Source organism: Nyctereutes procyonoides, unplaced genomic scaffold (assembly GCF_905146905.1).
Source record: "Nyctereutes procyonoides isolate TBG_1078 unplaced genomic scaffold, NYPRO_anot_genome, whole genome shotgun sequence".
NCBI classification, from domain to species: domain Eukaryota; kingdom Metazoa; phylum Chordata; class Mammalia; order Carnivora; family Canidae; genus Nyctereutes; species Nyctereutes procyonoides.
In genome coordinates, this window is record NW_026575020.1 from 50,283,987 (window position 1) to 50,305,311 (window position 21,325).

At 41.4% G+C, this 21,325-nt stretch overlaps 1 protein-coding gene across 2 annotated transcripts in view; it reads left to right on the forward strand.

Moving 5' to 3' along the window:
- The first annotated feature begins 76 nt into the window (after positions 1 to 76).
- Positions 77 to 21,325, forward strand: part of MAP2K6 (mitogen-activated protein kinase kinase 6) — a 121,398-nt gene continuing 100,149 nt past the window's right edge. For both annotated transcript variants that reach the window (XM_055323800.1, XM_055323790.1), the window contains exon 1: positions 77 to 358. In XM_055323800.1, coding sequence (XP_055179775.1) covers positions 343 to 358 — 16 coding nt within the window. In that variant the 5' untranslated portion in view covers positions 77 to 342. The remainder of the gene's footprint in view (positions 359 to 21,325) is intronic.

The window sequence follows — 21,325 nt, forward strand, 5'->3', positions numbered from 1 at the left end:
ACCCAGCGGCCCCCGCGCCCTTCGCAGGAAGGACGTCTGCGCACTAAGATACTCAGTTCCAAGTTTGGAGCTTTTAGCTGCCAGCCCTGGCCCATCATGTAGCTGCAGCACAGCCTTCCCTAACGTTGCAACTGGGGGAAAAATCACTTTCCAGTCTGTTTTGCAAGGTGTGCATTTCCATCTTGATTCCCTGAAAGTCCATCTGCTGCATCGGTCAAGAGAAACTCCACTTGCATGAAGATTGCACGCCTGCAGCTTGCATCTTTGTTGCAAAACTAGCTACAGAAGAGAAGCAAGGCAAAGTCTTTTGTGCTCCCCTCCCCCATCAAAGGAAAGGGGAAAATGTCTCAGTCGAAAGGTAAGAGGCTATTTGCATTACTTGCAAAAATGCAAAGGGTTGTGCATGCATTTATGAATGCATGGATGCAATTTTCGCCTGGCGATTGCATTTTTAAGTTTGAGGTTTTCCACAGCTCAGTTGCATTTCCTGTTTAGTATGTGTCTTTTTTTTTTTGCAGACACAGAGAGTTCCTGTAAGGCAGGGCTTGCAGTTCAGCTGTGCATTGACGTTATTTGCATTCTTCTGCTAGGATTACTGAGCTCTTTTTGCCTTTTGCACAGTCAGGAGAGATAGAGCAGGTTGGTAGCGTCTAAATGTGCAGTGCTTTATATAATTGTAAAATTCTTTAGTATGCACACACATTATAAGTAATTTTATGTGCAACAGGAATACAAACTTTTAAAAAGTCCGTAGGTGAAGATGAAAGGTAAAAGTTGAGTTAAACTAGTAGGAAATTAATGTAATCTTATATTCCTTTGGGAATAAACGGTTGCGGTGCCTGTTTTTAGCTAAATTTCCATTGATATCGCTTTGAACATTAAGCAACTTTTGATTTTTAAAGGAAGTAAAGGTGAAGTGTGAATAATAACATATTACCAAAAAAAAAAAAAAAAGCAGACGAGAAGTCTTTCTCTTCTGAGATTTTGCACTGTACACCAATTGCTTATTGGCTCACAGTATTTAGAAGCAGCAGTGAGGACATAGATGTTTTATGTCTCCCCATTTGGGAGATGCTTTGCATCTTGGGGGAAAATATGGGGAGAAAAACTGTACTTTTAAGCATTATACCAACAAGAGGGGACTGCACCGTTTTGTTGAAAATCATAATAAAATCTTTTAAATGTGTGATTTCATGTATTTAGACATCTATACTAAGTCAGAAATTCGGGGTTATGGTTGTTTTTAAAATTTTTTTTTCATTTTCTTGATTTTTTTTTTTTTTTTTTTTTTTTTTTTTACACAGTTGTGTTTTGCAGCCCTAATGTCATTCTGGGGAGGGGATTTTAAAAATTTCTGACATGGCATTAGAGAGCTGAGGGGGTGTTGTCAGGTGCCTCTAGGACCCTAAGTCACTTGTTTCAGAACAAATCCTTCCCTATAGAGAAAGCATATGCCATATGAGAATGTATGGAGGGAAGAGGTGAATTAGGTATAGGTGAGTAAGACTACATGCATGGGTAAGATCTGGTGAAATTAAAGTGTCTCATAAGCTTTCTGCTTTTTTTTTTTTTTTTTTTTTTTTGGCATTTTGTTGAATCCCTTTTTAATTCCTGATGGGAATCATACATCTCAGACCAAGAAGGAGGTGATATATATTCTCAAGAGTTCAAAGTAAGGCTGTGTTTTCCTTGACCATTAAGGGAGAATGGGACTCTGGAAAGCTCAGAGTGCTGAAGAACGTAGGAATTGGCATTATGAAGTGCAGATGTTCCTTAGTAGAGGGAAAACCTACAATCTCTTAGACATAACAGCTTCGAATGGGCATTCCAAGCTTTGATGTATTAAAGAGCTGGCATCAGTTACTTTGTATTTGGTATACACTTATTTATTCAATTCGGTTTAATAGATGTATAAATATGTATGTGTATGTGTGTAGGTATCTGTACATATTCATGTATGTGGATGTATGAGATTTTAGATAGATAGATAGATAGATAATGTAGTGCATAGGATTTGGGGGTATACAAAAATATTTAAAATGTACCTGTTTCCTTCAAGGAACTTACCATTTAGAAAGCGCGTATGCAAATCATGATGATACAAGATTATTGTATAGATAGTAAAAAGAAATGGCCCAGTTGGAGTACAGAAATGGCAATGATCTCTCTGGGAGATAGGTTTCATGAAGAAGATGGTATTATAGTGATCTTATCTTTGGACCTTAGGGTCTAAAGTAAATCAGATTTCTTTTCTACTTTTTTTTTTTTTTCCCCTCACTCTGAAGGTAGCTTTGTCCTAGTAAAGCAAGTTTCTGAGTTGAGAAACTAAAAGATACTAGCATGGCACACTTCTATCAGGAGTGCGCCCACTGTAGATCAGATACTGGTGGTGGTTCTTCAGATCAGTTCCCAGTTAGCCAAATGGTTTTTGTTAATTGGGTCCTCTTCGGAAGGTACATCTGGTGTCAATGTGAGGTTCCTGTGCAGAAAGAAAATTATCGATAGAAGGAAGTGGGTGATCATTTCAGAAATGGCATGGAAGCCTTGGCCTGGATGTTAAGGGTGGAATTGGCCTAATTCAGCTACGGTATTCTCAAGTGGCCAAGACATTTTTCGCAGTACCAAACTGCTTTGTAATACTATAACCAAGTGGAATGGGAGGCAGAAGTGAAAGGTGGACACAACCTCATAGTATTGAAGAATTTAACAACATGTTCAATTCAAAGGACCTTTACGAACTTTCTGGATCACTATAATTCGGTTTCACAGACCTCTAATTTAAGGCAGAGCAGAGGCAAAAGAATTACAGACTCTCTGGGAGCTGGAAGGACTGGGCTACTTCTTCCCAGCCTTACCAGCAGTGAGATTCCGAGAAAGAATTTCTTAAAAAGAAATTTTGTTTTCCACCGTTGTAACTTTAGGTGGTATGCTTTTCAGCTTGTTTATATTAGCTGTCTGGGGTTGAGCTGACATTTTTCAAATATTAAAGTGGTAGGATGCCTTTTGAGGAAATCTGAAATGTAAGTTAACAGGAAGGGCACCCAGAAAGTGCAGGAATTCCTGCACTTTACAGGAAGACGGGCTACAGGAAAAATGTGTCATCTACATTACCCGGGAGAGAAAAACTATTGTTACTAGCCCTGATGGGAGGGAGGGAGGTCGGGAGGTCTGGCATCTCCCAGGTCACCTGAAAATACATAAAAAGTTGGACTCTGTTAGAAAAGCACTCTTTTCTCACTTCTCCCTCTTTTTCACCTTTTCAAGATACTCGTTTACCTTAGTTTACAGCAATAGGTAAATGGTGTGAGAAAGGCAGGGAAGGCATAATTCAGAAGCATGTAGGGAGCGTGGCAGGCACTGTTAGGGGATCTTTTCTCCTGTAATTCATTCCCACCCTGGGAAATGAAATGTGTAAATTTCTCATTCTGTGTAAATTCCTTTGTTAGGTTGTACCAGACAGACTTGTCATGCTTAGCCTGTAATCTGAGCCGGTATGTTTTATAACCCCGTCCATCTCAGGACACAAAATCAGAATAGGTACCTTGGGTTTCCCCAGCTTGTTTTGTGTTGGGGTGCCAGTCAGCACTTCACAGGCGCTTCAGGTCAGCTGCAGGGGCTCCCAGGGGCTGTCTCCGTGGGCAGTTTAGTGCTGGAGGTGGGGGGGGGGGGTCGGAGGCTGAGGTTTGGAACTATTTTCTAGTATTTCTAGTATTTCTAATATTTCTGTATAATGTTTTTAGAGCAACAACAAAAAAAAGTACACCACCAATAATGCTTGTTCATTAGAGAGACATTTGAAAATAAAGAAAAGGAAGAGTCCCTAGCGACCGTAGTATACATTTTGGCATCTATCCTTTTGGATTTTTTTTTTTTTCTACTCTGCGTGTAAGAATACATTTAAAATGTGTCTAGAACTAATGTCTATTTAGTTAGCTTTTGTTTCACTTACCCTTAATATACTGTGAAATATTCCCAAGTGAATATATATAAATAATAAAATGTACTTACATATATAAATAATAAAATATATAATAAATAAATAGATTTTTGCGGGAAAGGTACTGGAGGGACAGAGGGAGAGAGAGAATCTGAAGCAGGTTCCACTCCCGTTGCAGAGCCGAGGTGGGGCTTGGTCTCATGACCCTGAGATCATGACCTGAGTTGAAACCAAGAGTCTGACGCTTGATCGACTGAGCCACCCAGGTGCCCCCCAAGCGAATATATTTCTACATTCATTATATTCAGTTCTGTTTTATTTACTTCAATAGAAATTTTATTAATTAATTAATTAATTAATTAATGTTTATTAATTTTCAGTGTTATGAAGTTGTTTATTAATTTTCAGTGTTATGAAGTTGCCGTGATGATCACCCCAGTTCCTATGTTATTCTGTGTACTATGGCCTTAGACTGAATTCCAGGTTCTGGATATCAAATTCTTCCCCACTGCCGTTTTCTGTTCCACCTTTTAACACTAGTTTTCTTCTTATTATAAAAAATGATATATGCTCATTGAAAACAAAATTCAAGCCAAAGAGAGTTTCATAATAAGAAAATTAAAATCACTCAAAGTCACACCATCCAGAGCTAATTACTGTTAACTTTTTGGTAAACATCTTGCACTTGTACATGTGTTGATAACTACACACATACGCATATGTGCTGTTTTACACATGATATCTGATACTTTGCAACTTGTTTTACACTCCACCATATATCTTGGTCATCCTTCAACATTTGCATACACACAGTTACCCCATTCTTTTAAACAGTTGCTTATTTTAATTTGCAAGAATGTAGTTGTTTAATTAATCTCGGGTTGGACTTTCAGATTGTTCCATTTTTTTTACAGCTATAAACAAAATTGCAAGGAATACCATGAACATACATCTTTGTGCATTTGCCCGAGTATGTCTTTAAAATGAATTCCTAGAAATGGAAGTGTTAGGTCAGAGGGCATGGACATATTGCCAAATTGCCCTCCAGAGAGCTAACCAGAATTGATATTCCCACCAGTGTTTGGATGTGCCCACTCTCTGGTTTAAGCATCATGGTAAATATTGCCAAATAAATTGCCCTCCAGAAAAGCTATGGCTACTTTCCTTCATCCTACTCTCATAATTTGAAAAAGAAACTTTGCCAATTTGATAAAAGGTATTAACATTTTACTGTCATTTGTATTTTTTACCAAAAAAAGGTTGAATCCCCCCCCTTTTTTGACATTTGTGTTTTATGTGTTTGAATTTTTTTTTTCTCAGAAAATGTATCCTGAAATTTTAATACGGGGATCAAATTATTTCCAGAGTTAGGACAGAACATTCTAAAATTGCAAAGCTTAGGTAATCATGGGTTGAGAGTTGGGTCCCATGTGTCTCAACTGTTGAATTCCCTGGTGAGTTCTAATTTTAATTTTAACCCAAATGTCTTAAATAAACATCACATATTTCGTATATTCATTTTGTTAATACTTTCTATAGCTATCCAGACCCGTATGAAAATAATAAGAAAAAAATGTAATGATCTGATTAAAATTCCAGTCTGGGAAATAACTTACTTCTGGACATTTCTGCATTTACAGTTAATCTCTACGGGCAAAAGTAGCTTTCCTTTAGTTTCATAAATAATTCTTACAGAGCACCTGGCTGTGTTCTATGCATTGTTGCAGAATAATTGCTTTTTCTTTCTCTCTCTCTCTTTTTTTTTTTTTTTAGCCTCATGTGCAATCATGTGCATCATAAAAAGGTGGTTTACTTTAGTTTGAGATTTGTTAGAAGAATTAAAGCCGTGGTCAACTTCGATGGCCTCCCAAACTATATGTCAATCACTACATCTTATCATAGCCTTCCTTAGTAAATGCGCTTACTTATGCATCCTGATATTCAGTGATAGAACTTAGAGCTATGAAAGGAGTTTTTTAGTCCAATCATCTCGTTTTACAAATGAGTAAATTGAAGCTTTGCAGCAAAGTGATTTGCCTGCACGTCCTCTGATTCTCTGTCCTAAAGTTCTTTTCACTAAATAACACACAAAAACTACTAATCCACATTTATAAAGTATTTTATTTTCTTCAGAATCTTTAGCATATTTCACATTTTTTTTTGTTTTGTTTGTTTTTGTGGGGGGCATGCCTGCAAAAGGGGGCTGACAGGCCAAACAGCAGGGGTTCTTTTTCTGTACCCAAGAAATGGTGATCCGTGAATCATGTTGATGAGGCTTCTTACCAGTTCTTTGCCAGGGGATATTTTGCAAATACTCTCATTTTAATTCCCAGTGCTTACACTATACAGCTGCAAGTTTTAACCACTATAATTGTTATTTGCCTTTTATGGACGATCTCTGAAAGCCCCTGCTGGGTAGCTAACATTTCTTCATGTACATCTTTGCATCTCCACCTCGTTTAGCATCGTGCTTATAAATAAGAAGTGCTCAATAAATGTCTGACAATTAAAGTCTTTTTAATCAGCAGGGATCTCTATCTTTTTAATCCACATTTCACCAAAGGTTTGGGGTAATTAAATTATAAGGTAAATTTCTTCCTCTGCTTCTTTGTTTGCATAAATATTCCCATCACATCTTTTTGCTTCATTATTTGGAAGTTGCAGGAATAGCATAAGTAGCAGTGTCGATGGCTGAAGAAGGGTCATTTCTCCTACTCACATCCTCTAGACAGAGTCAGAGGTTGCTGGAGCCTTGGCCAACTTTTTCTTCTAAAAATCTGTGAAACTGAGGCGAGCTGTCTACAGAATCCAATGCGATAGGACTGGAGTGAATTCCTCCATCCTGTGCTGGTTTTGGGGGCTGTTTGTAAAGCTCCCTCAGCACTTGAGCCCCTGAAGGGTTGTTGGAGATCATCTGAATGTTTTTAACAGCTGGCTGCTCAGTGACAAAACAGGGAACTCTGCACGGATAACCCCCAAATGCGACCATCCCCTGCTTCCTCCTAGCCCACCACCGTTGTCACTGTGCACCCCCACTTCTGCCCTGGGATTCGATTTCTACCCTGTCTCCTCATCCAGGTCTTCCTTTCCAGAGCTGGTCCATACGGTTTGGTGTGCAACCCATAAAATTCCTATTTGTACATTGAAAGGATATTCAGATTAAAACCTAGTCACATGAAATTCATCAAAGCATCGTAATAGAGTCAACTCCGTTCCGAGTTCAAGCATTAAATAGACCCTTGCTGGATAATCCATTGCCTGTTTCATATTCTAGTTGGATAGTTGGATTGAGATCAACTTTTTTTTTTTTTTACAGACCATTAGTTGTAGATCTAGGTGTTGATCCCAACCCACACCCCAATGCCCCATGCTATCTTCATCCTCATCCTCATCCCTTGTATAATAGGAGTCACTTTTCATGCATTATGCTTTGAACGTCACACAAGTCCTATGGGGATAGATACTATTATTGCTCATTTACAAATGGGGAAACAGGCTCAGGTGAGTTAACAAATTGCCCATGGCTGGAAAACCAGTAAGCGGCAGAGGCAGGATGCAAAGGAGATCCTGTCTGACCCCAGGGCCCACGCTCATTGCAAACTGTGGCCTCACCTGTGTTTAAGGATAGCCTGTGAGGTAAAATGGGAAAAATAATCCAGAAGAGTAATATTTCCTGACACATGAAAATCATATAAAATTCAAAGTCAGTGTCAACAAATAAAGTTTTATTAAGACACAGCTGCACACATGCATTTGTATGTTGGCTGTGGCTGCTTTACCCCCAACAATGGTAGAGTTGAATAGTAGTGATGGAGATGTAATACCCCACAAAGCCTAAAATAGTCACTATTTGGCCTTTTTCAAAAAAACATTTGTTGACCTTGCCCTTTATGACTTTATTCAATCAAGTAATGGAATCTTTTTGTGATGGGGCTTCCATATTACATTCCTCTTCGGCTTTAATTGGAAGTTGTTAACCTGGACAACTGCTCCACCAGCGACCTCTGGGGCCCAGCCCACAGGAAATGTCTGAGTGGTGCTTCTCCTGGTTATGAGATTTGTAGGCCATGGCTCATTTCCGCCGAACCCAGCTACCGGCCTCCGGCAGCCCATCCTGGGGTCCTTTCCCCTCAGCTGCACTCTTCCTGTTTGCTTTAGATTGCTTTTCTTTATTTCTCCTCCCACTGAGAAGCTGTTCATTCGTTCTTTCCCTGGTCCCTTCCATCTCCCCTTCCTGATGGCACATTTTGTTTCAGAAGCAGCTAAAGTCAAAACAGTTCTCACTACCATCGTTGCCAGGCTTTGTTGATTATTACCGTGAGCCGGCCCAGAAGGTCCATCATTTCATCTGTGTGGGGAAAGATGGAAGCCTCCCTCCCTAGTAAGATAGCCTCCATCTTACCTAGAGAGCTTTCCATTTATCATCTCCTGCAAAGGTTAGAACTGTTTTATCACATTAACTCCTCCACCCCTGGGTAGACAATTTTGTTTGGGGAATGAGTATCCTTTTGCTTACAAAGTCACTGAAACTATGGGTATTGCATGTGTTTCGGAAGGGAGGGCCCTGGGAAATGTTCTGAAAAATGAAGAGAGGGAAGAGATGGGGATGGAAGCTACATGGGGACAGAGTAGCTTCAGTAGGATGCGCCCAGATTTGCTCATATCCAGAATGAGGTATGTTGAAGTCACATACAGGGGAGTGCTATAATCCCTACTCTCCTAGATGGTAGCCATGCTGCACATTCTTTCTATATTCCAGATGCTGTGCTTAGCCATGGATGTTAATTATCTCACTCTCCCCTTAGCAGGGCCTGGTGAAGTGAGGCCCCATTTTGTATATGAGCAGACTGAGGCCAGAGAGGTTAAGGCACTTGCCTGAGATGGCCAGGTTGACAGTGGCAGAGCAGTAGCTTTAATCAAGGTCGGTCTGACCCTAGAATCTGAGCTCCTGGCTACTCTACTTGAGTTGTCACCCCATGATAAATTTATGAAACCGATACCCAGAAGACATGGCTGGCTGGTGATAGGAAACATAAGTGGATTCCATATGAATTTGTGTACACCCCGCCTGGGTATGGTAATTAGGAGGGGCTGACCTGTGTCTACCTCTATGGAGGTTCCTTTTGACATGTTCCTTTAAGCCTCTTTTGATCATGGGATACCAAGTCTGACTCATTCTGAGCGTTAAGGTTGAATTCCAGGTACAAAGTACCCATTGGTAGAAGGAAGCTGGTTACAACAGGTCTACTGATAGATCCTGTCTGTACAGACAGGAAGTTAATGTTAAACATCAGTAATGAATATTGATTCCATTAGCTGTCTTATAGGCTGTAACTAAGCCCATCCAAATTTTATGTGTCTCCCTGCACATCTCCATTAAAAAAATTTTTTTTAGACAGGAGGAAGAACATGACCCATTTGGCAACATACCTAAGTAGAGGCATACTATAACACCTTTGTGGCTTAGTGATTTCCTGTATTCCTGGTTATTTCTATGTAAATGTAACGAGCATTATTTCCTTGAAATGATGAATGAACGTACATTTCCACTGCTTTCCTCTTGTACTGAATGCTGTAGAAGAAACTAGAATTATATCTTGTTGTGGTAGAGGAGGCAGCTGGGGGAGTGGGGGAATGAATTTCTCTTTAAACCAGTGAATTCTCTCTCCACTTTGTCTCCAGCCAAAGCAGGACAGTCCTACCTGTGCTTCAGTTGTTTCCCAGGATCCCATGCGGAAGCCATGGGAATAGGTGGTCTGGATGTTGAGTGACAAGTTATTTATTACTTTCCTCCATTCTCGACCCACTCCAATCCCACATGGGAGGAATGAGTTACAGATAAGGGTTAGGGCTAGAATCTGAAGAACCAGTGGTAGCAGAATGGTAAAGGGTATGGGAACTATTTTGGAGGGAAGGTGCAGAAACACCCTCTCTGTGCTGTTGGAAATCCTTATAAGCATATTCTCCATGCTTTATTTCCTCCTTCTTGTGCCCCAAATTCCATTGCCATTTGAAAAACATAATCCCAGAGACTCTGAACATGCCTAAGGAGAGAACTTGCATAAGGGTTTTGTCCATATTACTTCAACCAGTAAAGTTTGGGTCGAAGCTTACATTTAAGACATTGTGGTAGGTGGAACTAGACAGGGGTGCATCGTGCTCTGCTCTTTGCTTACTAGGTGTGAGCCTTGAAAAATCTACTAACACTCTAGCTTTGGTTTCCTTACCAGCTAAATGGAGAGACTGGCGCTCATTCATAGGATTGTTATGAAAATTAGGCAAGGGTTCTGTACGTAATGTGTTTTGGCCAGTGCTTGGCACTCATTTATTCAACAAATATTTATTGAGCACGCTGCTGGGTTTGACACATTTTGCTATAGCAGGCTCACTATGAACATAAATTTGTTCCCCTCTTCCTTTCTGTCTAGCCCTAAGAAGCTTATAGTCTAGTAGGAGGTAAGAAAAGCACAGAAATGTATAGAATAGAAGCTAGAATCCTAGATATGCCCTGAAGAGATACTGTGAGTTGGGAGGTCCGAGGAATGAGAAGGAGCTCAGGGAAATTTTTACAATGAGCGTGCAAGTATTGACATGAATTTCAGAGTTGATGAGGAAATTGTTCCCTAGATCCAAAGTCGGAATGGAGAAGGAATCTTGGGGCACCGAGAGAATGTTCGTATAGGCACAGTAATTCCTTAGAAGAATAAAAAAAGAGAAGATGTTCTAGAAAAATCTCTGAAGCTTGTGTTTTCTAAGAATTTCCTTTTCCTTACCGAGCTATATACTGTCGTTATTACTTATGATCACAATAAGTTAACAAATGGAACATATCCTATTTCATACTTTCAGAGGGTTTTTTTTTTCTGGATTGTGGAAACTCCAGGAAATCCAGAGGTTAATAGTTAAACAAGTATATCATATCACCTGGGTTTATAGGCACACTGTAATTATATAAGCAAGCTGTTGGTTCAATAATCAACGTCTAGCTAAGTCAGTGAATATTTTCCAGAGCATGGCCACAGCTGCAATTTTCATTTTTTATAACCTGCCAACCTGCCTTTTCCATTTCTTAGTGTTTTCTCTTTTTCTAGAATCATCAGAAGTCAGTTAAAGAGGAAAAGTGTTCAGCGCATTGCTGAATTTTACTTACCTTATGGGAGGTGTTCCAGAAGTTTCCTTGTTCTTACCATACTTACTTTCTCTAGCATGATACTGGATACTGACAACAGAGTTCGTAAATTTTGTGTGTGTGTATTTTTAATTTCAGAAAAATTCCATTTGAAAGATAAATATGTGGAGACAATTGATAGGTTAAATTAACTTGTCTTTCATTATCTTGGTTTAAAAAAAAACACAGTGACCTGTAGCTTTGGGGCTCATGGTAGGCTCTTTCTCAGTGTAAGCAGCACTTAGTCACTTGCTTTCTCCTCAGTGACTTCATTCAACTCAGTGTCAGCAGAGTGGGGAAGGTGGGTGGGTCGACTCACCCCCATTCAGAGTCAGAAAAGACAAGGGGCAGTTTTTGCCTCACCTTGCTGTGTGGTTAAAGAACACGTATGACCCAGCCAGGTAAACAGGACCTGCCAGCTATGTCATCTCATTTGCATGCCTTGCCAGGTCTTCTTGCTTGGGACTTTGTTCCTGAATGAGCTACCAATTTTATAGGTAAAGTAGAAAAAAATGCATATTTAATTCTGGAGTTGATTTAAGAATGAGATTGAGAGCTACTGATACATTAGGATTAGAATAACTTTTCTCATCCCTCATTTCAATCTTTTTTTTTTTTTTTTTTTCCTGATGTGATCTGGTTAAGGACAAGAGAGTCAGTGTTAGGTAGGGGTGGGCAGGTGGTTGAGAGGGCTGAGGGGTGTAGAGGACCACATATATTTTTTGGTTGAATTTAACAAATATTATTGAACAATTAAATTATCTGCATCTTGCACCATGCTATGTGACTACAAAGACAATAGAACTCCATCCTCAAGAAGCTCACAGTCTGGTAGGATGTGTTCTTTCTCTAGAGCTGCCAGGAAAAAAAACCCAAAAACACAAATGGGGTGGCTCACACAAGAGGAATTTATTCTCTCACAGCTCTGGAGGCCAGAAGTCTGATATCAAGGTGGTGGCCAGGTTGTTCCTTCTCAGGGCTGGGCAGGAGAATCTGTTGCATGCTTTTCTTCTAGCTTCTAGTGGTTTGCTAACAATCTTTGACATTCCTTGTAGGCTTGTAGATGCATCACCCAGACCTATGCCTTCGTGTTCACGAGGTATTTTCCCTGTGTGCGTGCCTGTGTCTAAATTTCCCCTTTACTTTTATTTTATTTTACTTTCTAAAAAAGATTTTTTTATTTAAGAGAGAGAGAGCACACAGAGGCGGAGGGACAAGCAGATTTCCCCATTGAGCAGGGAGCCTAATATGGGGCTCAATCCCAGGACCCTGAGATCATGACCTGAGACAAAGGCGGTGCTTAACTGACTGAGCCACCCAGGTGCCCCTAAATTTCCCCTTTTTATGATGACCCTGGTCGTATTGGATGAGGGACCCACCTTAATCGCATGTGACCTTATCTTAACTAATAATCTATGCAACGACCCATATATCTGAGGTACTGAGGGGTCAAGACTTCAACATATCAATTTTAGGAGGACGCATTTAACCCATAACATGAGAAGATAAACATGCCGACATACTAACACATGTGGTGTGATGCACATGTAAGCTTTGGGACAAGCTGCAGCTGGAATACCATGGGAGGTAATGGTATAACTTAACCTGGGAAGATGAAGAAAGCAATCGGTCGAGGGAGGACCTTAAATTGGCATAATGGAACTTGAAGTGTGGTTCTTCTCAGGAGAATAAGCAAGTAAAACAAGAGGCTTGCCATCTGGTCCGTGAGCAGACTACCTGCTTTTCCTTCTGATTTTCTATTGTTAATGACAGACTGGATGCTTCTAAATTGGGGGGTGTTAAATTGGAGAATGTGCGTGTGTGCAACACACACACACACACACACACACACATGCTGTTGCTGTGTTGATTCCCAAAACCTAACCAATGTCTACAGGTGATGAGACCTACTAAGCCCTGTTGTCACAGGTGGCTTTCATGGATGGACACAGAAGTGGTGTGCTTAGAGGTTGGGGGAAGAGGGCATCCTTCCCTCTGTAACAAATGGTTCTAGTCCTAATGGAACAAAGCTTAAGAGGGAATGGGAGTGAGTAAGAACCAAGGATCTGTAGCCAGGCAAAGCTTATTTTTAGAAAAGGCCTGTAAGTCTTGAAACCAAAAAAAAAAAAAAAAAAAAAAGGAAAAAAAAAGTTCTAGTCGAGTGTTACCAAGCTCTTAAATACTGATTTTTTTTTTTTTTTTTTTTTTTAAGAGAGAGAGAGAGCATGAGATCTGGGCAGTGGGCAGAGCAGAGAGAGAGAATCTCAAGCAGCCTCCACACCCAGTGCATGCAGTGCCTTGCTTGAGGCTTGATCTCAGGACTCTGAGGTCATGACCTGAGCTGAAATCAAAGACTCCATCACTTAACTGACTGAGCCACCCCAGCGCCCCTCTTTAATATTGATTGTTACCAAAAAGTCTTTCCGACTGTGTGTAGACTTGTTAGAGCTAATAGCTTTTTTCTTTTTTTTAAAGATTTTATTTATTTATTCATGAGAGACACATAGAGAGAAAGAGAGAGATAGAGAGAGGCAGAGACATAGGCAAAGGGAGATGCAGGCTCCATGCAGGAAGCCTGATGCAGGATTTGATCCCGGGACTCCAGGATCACGAAGGCAGGTGCTAAACCGCTGAGCCACCCAGGGATCCCCATAGCTTTATTTTTTTAATGTGGTCGGAGTATGCATAGGATAAAATTACGTATGGAAATACTAGGATCAGCTTGGGTGAGAGGAGACAGTCTGGGATGAAATTTCAGGGCATGTTGTGTGATGGTTGGGGCTAAGGTCAGGGGAGAAGGACTTTCCCAGCTCAGAACAGACATCCATCACTTGTCACATCGCCCTGCCAGGGTGTTGATGATGGCATGCTTCAAGAACGGGTGGATCGGGCGGGGGCAGGTGGGCACCCCAGAAAAAAGCTGCAGGAAGGCAAAGCATCCCTCAGAGCTAGGTGGGTGGTCCTGGGACAGGCAATCCAAACAGCAAAAGGACAGGTGGGCAGCAGAAGCGAGGCAGAAAGTCAAGTATTCGATGAGTCAACATGAAAAGGGAAGAAAGAAATAATAAACAGAGAGATCAGTTGGGAGACAGGGATCAGAGAGTCAAAGGGTCCAGGAAACCAGGGTGCAGAATTCAGGCAGGAGTGTATGTTATTTTCCTGCCATATTAGCCCTGCTTTTAGGAAATGAGTATGGACCTCCCCTGTTTCTTGCACCTTTGGAAGCAGCCTTGGTTCACCTGGCTGTTGTGCGATGCGCTCATAGGAGACCTGTGCAGGTAGGGTGGAGAAGGAAATGCAGAAGAAGAGCAGCAGGAACTAGCTTGGGGCTTGTTTGAAACGAGCCCAGACTTATCTCCACGTTGAGTACCTGTGCGCACAGCTCAAAGTGGGACCTACAGGGTCAGAGGAAAACAGGAAATAGTGAATATCAGCTGGACGATCGGGCCACTTGGTTTATAGACTGAAGCCAGCTACTGGTTTTCTGTCCCAGGTTAGGAGGTGAGCCCCGTCTTACACAAGAAAGCAGCCCTGAGTCCTAGGCATCCAATTGTAAGGCAAAGCTGGGAAGAGAGCTTGTGTGTCCTTCTGTCCTAAAAACACATCAGGGGGATGGAGACAGTCTTTGCTGAAGCCATTGGGCAGTGTCAAGAAGCTGGGACGATTTTTGTTCCCTTTGATCCAGCATTTCCGTTTCGAGAATCTGTCCTGTAATAACTAGTGATTTCAGAGTGCCTACTGTGTGCGAGGCTTTGTGATAAAGCGCCTTACTTATTAGTTCTTACCTGCATAGAAACCTGAGAGGTAGGTAAGATTATCCCGAGTTTACAAAGGAGAGAATGAGAACGCGGAATGAATAACCTGCCCAAGATCAGAGAGTTAGTGCTTGCAGAGCTGGGATTTGCATCTAGTTCATTTAAATTCCAAAGTTCATGTTTTTCACTACGTAACTGCCATGGCAAAATAGTGAAAAATAGAAGCACCCTACTGCATAATAATAAAGGAATAGTTTCAGCTACAGATACCTGCCTGATAATGTAACAGGTTATGAAGACAGAGCAATAATGTTAATAGGAAGATACTTAGGACCCAAGAAGAAGAATGGTTATAGATACATGGAGTGATTATACGTGTGTGTGTGTGTGTGTTTATGTCTTTGTATTTTATTTTACCTCAAGTCAAGGAGTCTTTATTAGGGAGAGTTTCATTGAATCCAATTGTAGGAGGTATAGCTGAGCCTGATAGGAACTAAGAAATGGGTTTTCTGACTCTCTCTCCACTTGCTCTCCCTCTGAAGGGGCCTTCATTCTGTTTTTCTTGGAGGGTTTTTCAATATGCATGTAGTTTCTTTTTTTCAAGTAGGTTCCATGCCCAGCATGGAGCCCAAGGCAGGGCTTGAACTCACAACCCCCAGATCCAGACCTTAGTGAAAGATCAAAAGTCCAGTGCTCACCTGACTGAGCCACCCAGGTGCTCCTCTACACATGGTTCAAAAGAGATACTAGCCCTGGGTCCGTGTGACTTTGTAGCTTCAGTCCCCACCATTCTTTGGCTTGTTATAGTCTCTGGTCTGAGATCTAATTCTCTGTCTTGCAAAGGTATAAAAAAAAAAAAATAACAGTAATGAAGAGTAGCCGATGGATTGGCTGGCCCTGAGTCAGGTGTCCATCTCTAGGGGCTTGTGGGGTAAGCATGGGGCCCACTGCTACTTAGAGATGCTGGGAGAACAGGTCATCGGGGTAGGAGCATGAGCGAGATGGGAAAATGTATTCACTTCCTAAGCACATGGGGAGGAGATAGAGGAGAAAATGAAAATGAATCCTGGCCGTTGAGGCTTTCAAAGGTGTGAAGCTTTGACAATATTGTTGCCTGTGGTGTTTCACTCATTAATTTAATCGAAAGTCACTATAAATTTGCCTACTCTTGGTAATGAGGCACTTGGTGAACGAGGAAGGAGATGTGTCTCCTCTGATTCTCTCATCATCTCTGTGGGTGGAGAGACTCAGACGCCTCTACGTCCTTTGTTCTCTGGCCGCTTGCTTCAATGAGGAGCAGTAAGAGAAGCAGGAATACCAGCCAGTGAACAAACTGAGTCAGCTCCCTTGAACTGGAAAAAAAAAAAAAAATGGAAAAGGCACGCTGGTGCTCTCTCTATTGGCTAAGTGATAAATACAGGATTAATTTTTCTGATGACAGTTGCCCAAGTATGTTGGTACAGAGAGTTTGAGCAATAGATGCCTGGCGAGATGTAAAGTTTCCAGTCGTGGAAGGTTGCATCTAGCAGGGACCTTAGACATCATCTAGGTTGAACACCTCATTTTACAGGTGAAGCGAGTATGGCTGAGAAAGGTTGAGTAACTGGAAAGGTCGAGGTGATGGTGAACTGGTTCTGGAAGACACATCTCCGACACCCCCACACCTGGCCTGCTGTTAGCATCCCAGGTGCACCCTGATGCAGAGCCAACCTTTGACTCTCTGGGGAGCCCTTATACTCTTCCTATAAAGACAGAGACTAACCCCCGAGGCTTAAAGATAAAAAATAAACAAGAACACCAGGCACGGTGGAAATCAGGACCTCTGTTTATTCAGTGGGGCATCAGATGATTGAATGGGTCTTGTTCAATCATGCATGCAGCCATTCATCCATTTATTCATCCTCTGAACATTTATTAGATGCTTCTCAGTGTGGTTCACGGCTAGGCACCAGGAAGTGTGCAGAGAGATGATTCCTGCTTGCAAGAAGCTCAAATTCTAATGGGGAACAGATGTGTGTACCCACATTTGTGATTTCATGATAGCTCAAAGGGAAGGTGATTATCTGCTTAGATCTTGCAATGTGAATGGGAGAATCAGAGATTAGGGTGGGGAGGCAAAGCGGACTCAGCTCTGGGCTGTGGGGCCATGTGCGGTGGTACGAATGTTCTGGAAATCCAGGATCTCTGTGTGGTTTTTAAGGTAGGGGGTCATCTCACAGAGCGGAGAGAGATGATGTCCGAGAAATAGGCAGGTGCCGAGGTACGGAAGGTGTTCGTTGCCTGACTCTGATACCGAGTACCAAGTACTCCTGAGAAACGGTTTCTTCCAGCAGCTAGATTCAGATAATTTTGCATTTCAGACTCAGCTGTGCATCTGTGCATGACCTTAGCAACAGGTTTTGTTAATATTCTGAGCTCGGTATGAAACGGAGAGCCAAATTAGCATTGAAGAGCTTTCCTTTGGCAAATCTACGATGAACTTTATCAGGTTAGACAAAGAAAAGATATTAACCTTTATAGGGAAGAGAGTTTGCCCAGGTTGATTAGTATTAGTGGTTTTCTTTACCATTTGATGACTCAACTCATCATGACATTTTGTTGGCATTTCGTCAACTTGCCCTTGCCTTTGTTCTATAGGGCAGGCCTTGAGGTCTGATGATAGAGTTTGTATTCATCTGGGCATGTCTCCCACCCTGCTGTTTTGTTTTTTAGCTAACTAACTTGACTTTCCTGCCCGCCAAGACCTTGGGGGCTTGCCTTCCCCTTCCATTGCTTCCTCCATGAGGTCAAGTGAGTGCAACCTGCCGTTCTGGAGGTTTTATGGGGCAGAAACCCCAGCCTGTGTCTTCTAGAGCTGGACATTCAAACTCTCTGGACTTTGGCAGTCGGTCCTAACCTGTGAAGGAGAGGAATGCTCCCTGATTCCAAAGTCTTACAAAAGTGCCGGAGGGAGCACCCAGGTGATATTGGAAGGTGAAACCAAACCTGAGGTGGTCTCTCCAAATTTCATAAGCAGCTACGATTATTTTTGTGTTGTTTTTCAACTTTTTTAAAGAAAGACATTTATTTATTTGAGAGAGAGAGAGAGAGAGAGAGAGAAGGCGTGTGTTTGCAAGCAAGTGCAGGGGGAAGCGCAGAGGCAGAGGGAGAAGCAGACTCCCAACTGAGCAGGGAGCCTGATGTGGGCCTTGATCCCAGGACGCTTAACTGACTGAGCCACTGGGCGCCCCTGAAGTTTTTTTTTTTAAAGATTTTATTTATTATTTATTTGAGAGAGAGAGGGAGGGAGAGAGAGAAAGCACACAAGTAGGGGGAGGGAGAGGGAGAATCAGTCTCCCTGTTGAGCAGGGAACCCAACTTGGAGGTCGATCCCAGGACCCAGAGATCATGACCTGAGTTGAAGGTGGGTGCTGAACCGACTGAGCCACCCATAAACTTTTTTTTTTTAAACGTAGAATTTCCAAAGTCTATATACACAGCCTTGTAGACTTCTTAGCAACAAATCAGGGAAAGAAAAGTTAACCGGTTGTCCAAATTTTTCATTAGATTTGTGATCTCATCGACCTCAAACTAACTTGCTTGGGCCTCAGTTTCCTCTCCTTGTAATGAATGGTCGCTACATTCTGTTGTTTTCAAGAAATACCCAATTTGACTGGGAGGGAGCATGAAGGCTGAAATGTGAGGAGGATACAGAGAGAGATATGGTGCAAATACAGAAGCATAAAATTAAGATGGGCGAATGCTAGCTGACGAAGTGGTTCCAACATTTTTACCTTCCCTGCATTCCCGTTGGGCTCAAGAAAACCATCCATGCTTTGGTTGTTTTAGGTAGAAGTTTGGAAGAAATTAACTCCTTAAACCATACTTTCATAGCAGGCTGAGTTTGCATACACCTGGAAATGCATTTATCCGTTTTCACTCTGCTAAGGGTAAAAGGTAAATAGTGGAGATGGGGAAAGAACTTTGTTCTTTGTGTAATAGTTGTAAATGTGAGGATGTTTGTTTGACCAAGAAAGTTTAGGAAGTCTTCAGAAAAAGGACAGAATCCGCTTTATGGGTTGGTTTAGAGCCAATGTTCCTAAAAGTTTAAAAAAAAAAAACACAACAAAAATATATTCCAATCATTTGGAATTGATTTGAAAGAATAAAATAGATGTGCTGCCAGCAGTGTTAGATTGTTCGACTACAAACAACACTTTAAAAGAAGTGAACAGCTGTCACACTTCTCTGTCCTCTGTGGAGATTTAGCTTTGGAAAGATAACAAGTTTGCAAATTAACAGATCTCATCTAAATTCCATCCCTTTTCCCTGGAGCTTCTGACACTCCAGCCCCACCCCCTCTGAGAGCACAGGCCTTTGGTTCTCTTGAACCAAAGAACATTTGATTCCTTTTCCTCACTGTTGGATATGTTAGTAATTAGGCAGTTTTGAAATGAGAATGAATGAAGCAATGCTATCATATATTTTTCGTTTTATAATAACGACTCCACAATAAATATTTCACATATATATATATATTTTTAAAAGATTTGATTTATTTATTCACGAGACACAGAGAGAGAGAGAGAGGCAGAGACACAGGCAGAGGGAGAAGCAGGCTCCTCGCAGGGAGCCCGATGCGGGACTCGATCCCAGGACCCCGGGATCACGACCTGAGCCAAGGACAGATGCTCAATCACTGAGCCACCCAGACACCCTTCATCTGTATTTTTATAAAAATAACTCAGTGGGACTTTTGCTGTTTAATTCTAGAGTGGGGAAAAAAATTCAAAGAAATACTCGTTAACCATTTTATTCGCAGAGTCAGGCTCAGCGCCTGGCACATAGTAGGTGCTCAACAAGTACTGTTTGAATAGGTTATTTATTAGCAGTGTACAGACTGAACCTTATGCAAAAATTTAAAGAGAACGAAGATGGCCTTTGGTGCATTCACTTCTCAAATGAGAACTTCTCATCATACCTGTAGAATCCTCCTGGGTCTTCTTTATATGTGTATTTTTTTTTATTATGGTAAAACACACATAGCAGAACTCACCATTTAAGTAATTTTAAAGCATATGATTCTGTTTTTTGTGGGTTTTTTTTTTTTTTTGGTAGTCACAACGTTGTGCAACCATCACCACTATCTAGTTCCAGAACATTTTTATCTCTACAGATGGAAAGCAGGCACCTCCCCCCACCCCAGCCCCTGGCAACCACTAAGCTACTTTCTGTTTCTATGGATTTGCCTATTCTAGATATTTCCTATGAATGGAATCATACAATATAGAGCCTTTTGTATCTGGCTGCTTTTACTTAGCATCATTTTTTTTCAAGGTTCATCCATGTTATAGCACGAATCAGTACTTCATTCCTTTCTATGGGTGAATATCATTCTATTGTATGGATTTATTATGTTTTTTCCTCTTTCCATCACCTATCAAAATCTGGTGTCTAAAGAACCGCTTAAGAAGTAAGTAATAAGTTACATCTAAGGACAGCTAACTGCACTTAAATTGAAAACTCATCCAGGGGAATTTGCATCGTGCAAGTAGAAAACAGCTTAAAACTACATTTCTAATGGTGAAATCTCAGGGACAGGAATGGGAAACTCTTTAATAGTGAATTACGTTGTCATGAGTATCTGACTTCCTGTGAAGGCAGGTCTATCAGTGGCTGTGGGACTGGAAAAAGTATTGAATTGAATAGATGGGCACCAGGGTTCTGATCTTGGGTGAGCTGTGAGTTAACTGTGTCACTTGGGTGCAGTGTTTTCTGTTTTTTTTTTTGTTTGTTTGTTTGTTTGTTTGTTTAAGATTTTGTTTAATTATTTGAGACAGAGCATGTGCATGAGCAGGGGGAAAGGTCAGAGGGACTCCCCACTGAGCAGGGAGCCCATTTCAGGAGTCATCCCAGGACTCCGGGATCATGACCTGAGCTGGAGGCAGACACTTAGTCGACTGAGCCACCCAGGTGTCCTCTGTTTGTGACTTTGGTTTGATTTTAAGTTGGGCCCTTTGCTAAGCTCTTTTGTGTGCGTTATCTCATTTAATCCTCACAAAAATTGTGCGGTGCAGGTGTAATTTTATCTGCATTTGATACACGAGGAGTCCGTAAGTGATGAGGAGTAGGAAGACTAAAAACCATAGCCGAAGTTTCACTTCTAGTAAATTGTGGGGGCAAAAGCCAGACTCATGTCTGACTATCTTTAGCATGAGCTCATAACCAGCATATGGCAGGGCTTGGCAAACCGGGGCCCACCGTGTGTTTTCGTACAGCCCAAGAGCTAAAATGGTTCATCCGTTTTTAAATGGCTATATAAAAAAAAAAAACCCTCCAAAGAAGACTATTTCATGACACGTGAAAATTATACTGAGTTCAAATTTCTGTCTATAAATAAAGTTTTATTGGAACATAGCCACGCTCATCGGTTTACATATTATCTCTGCTTTCGTGCTACGATGACAGTGTTGAGTTATTGGGACA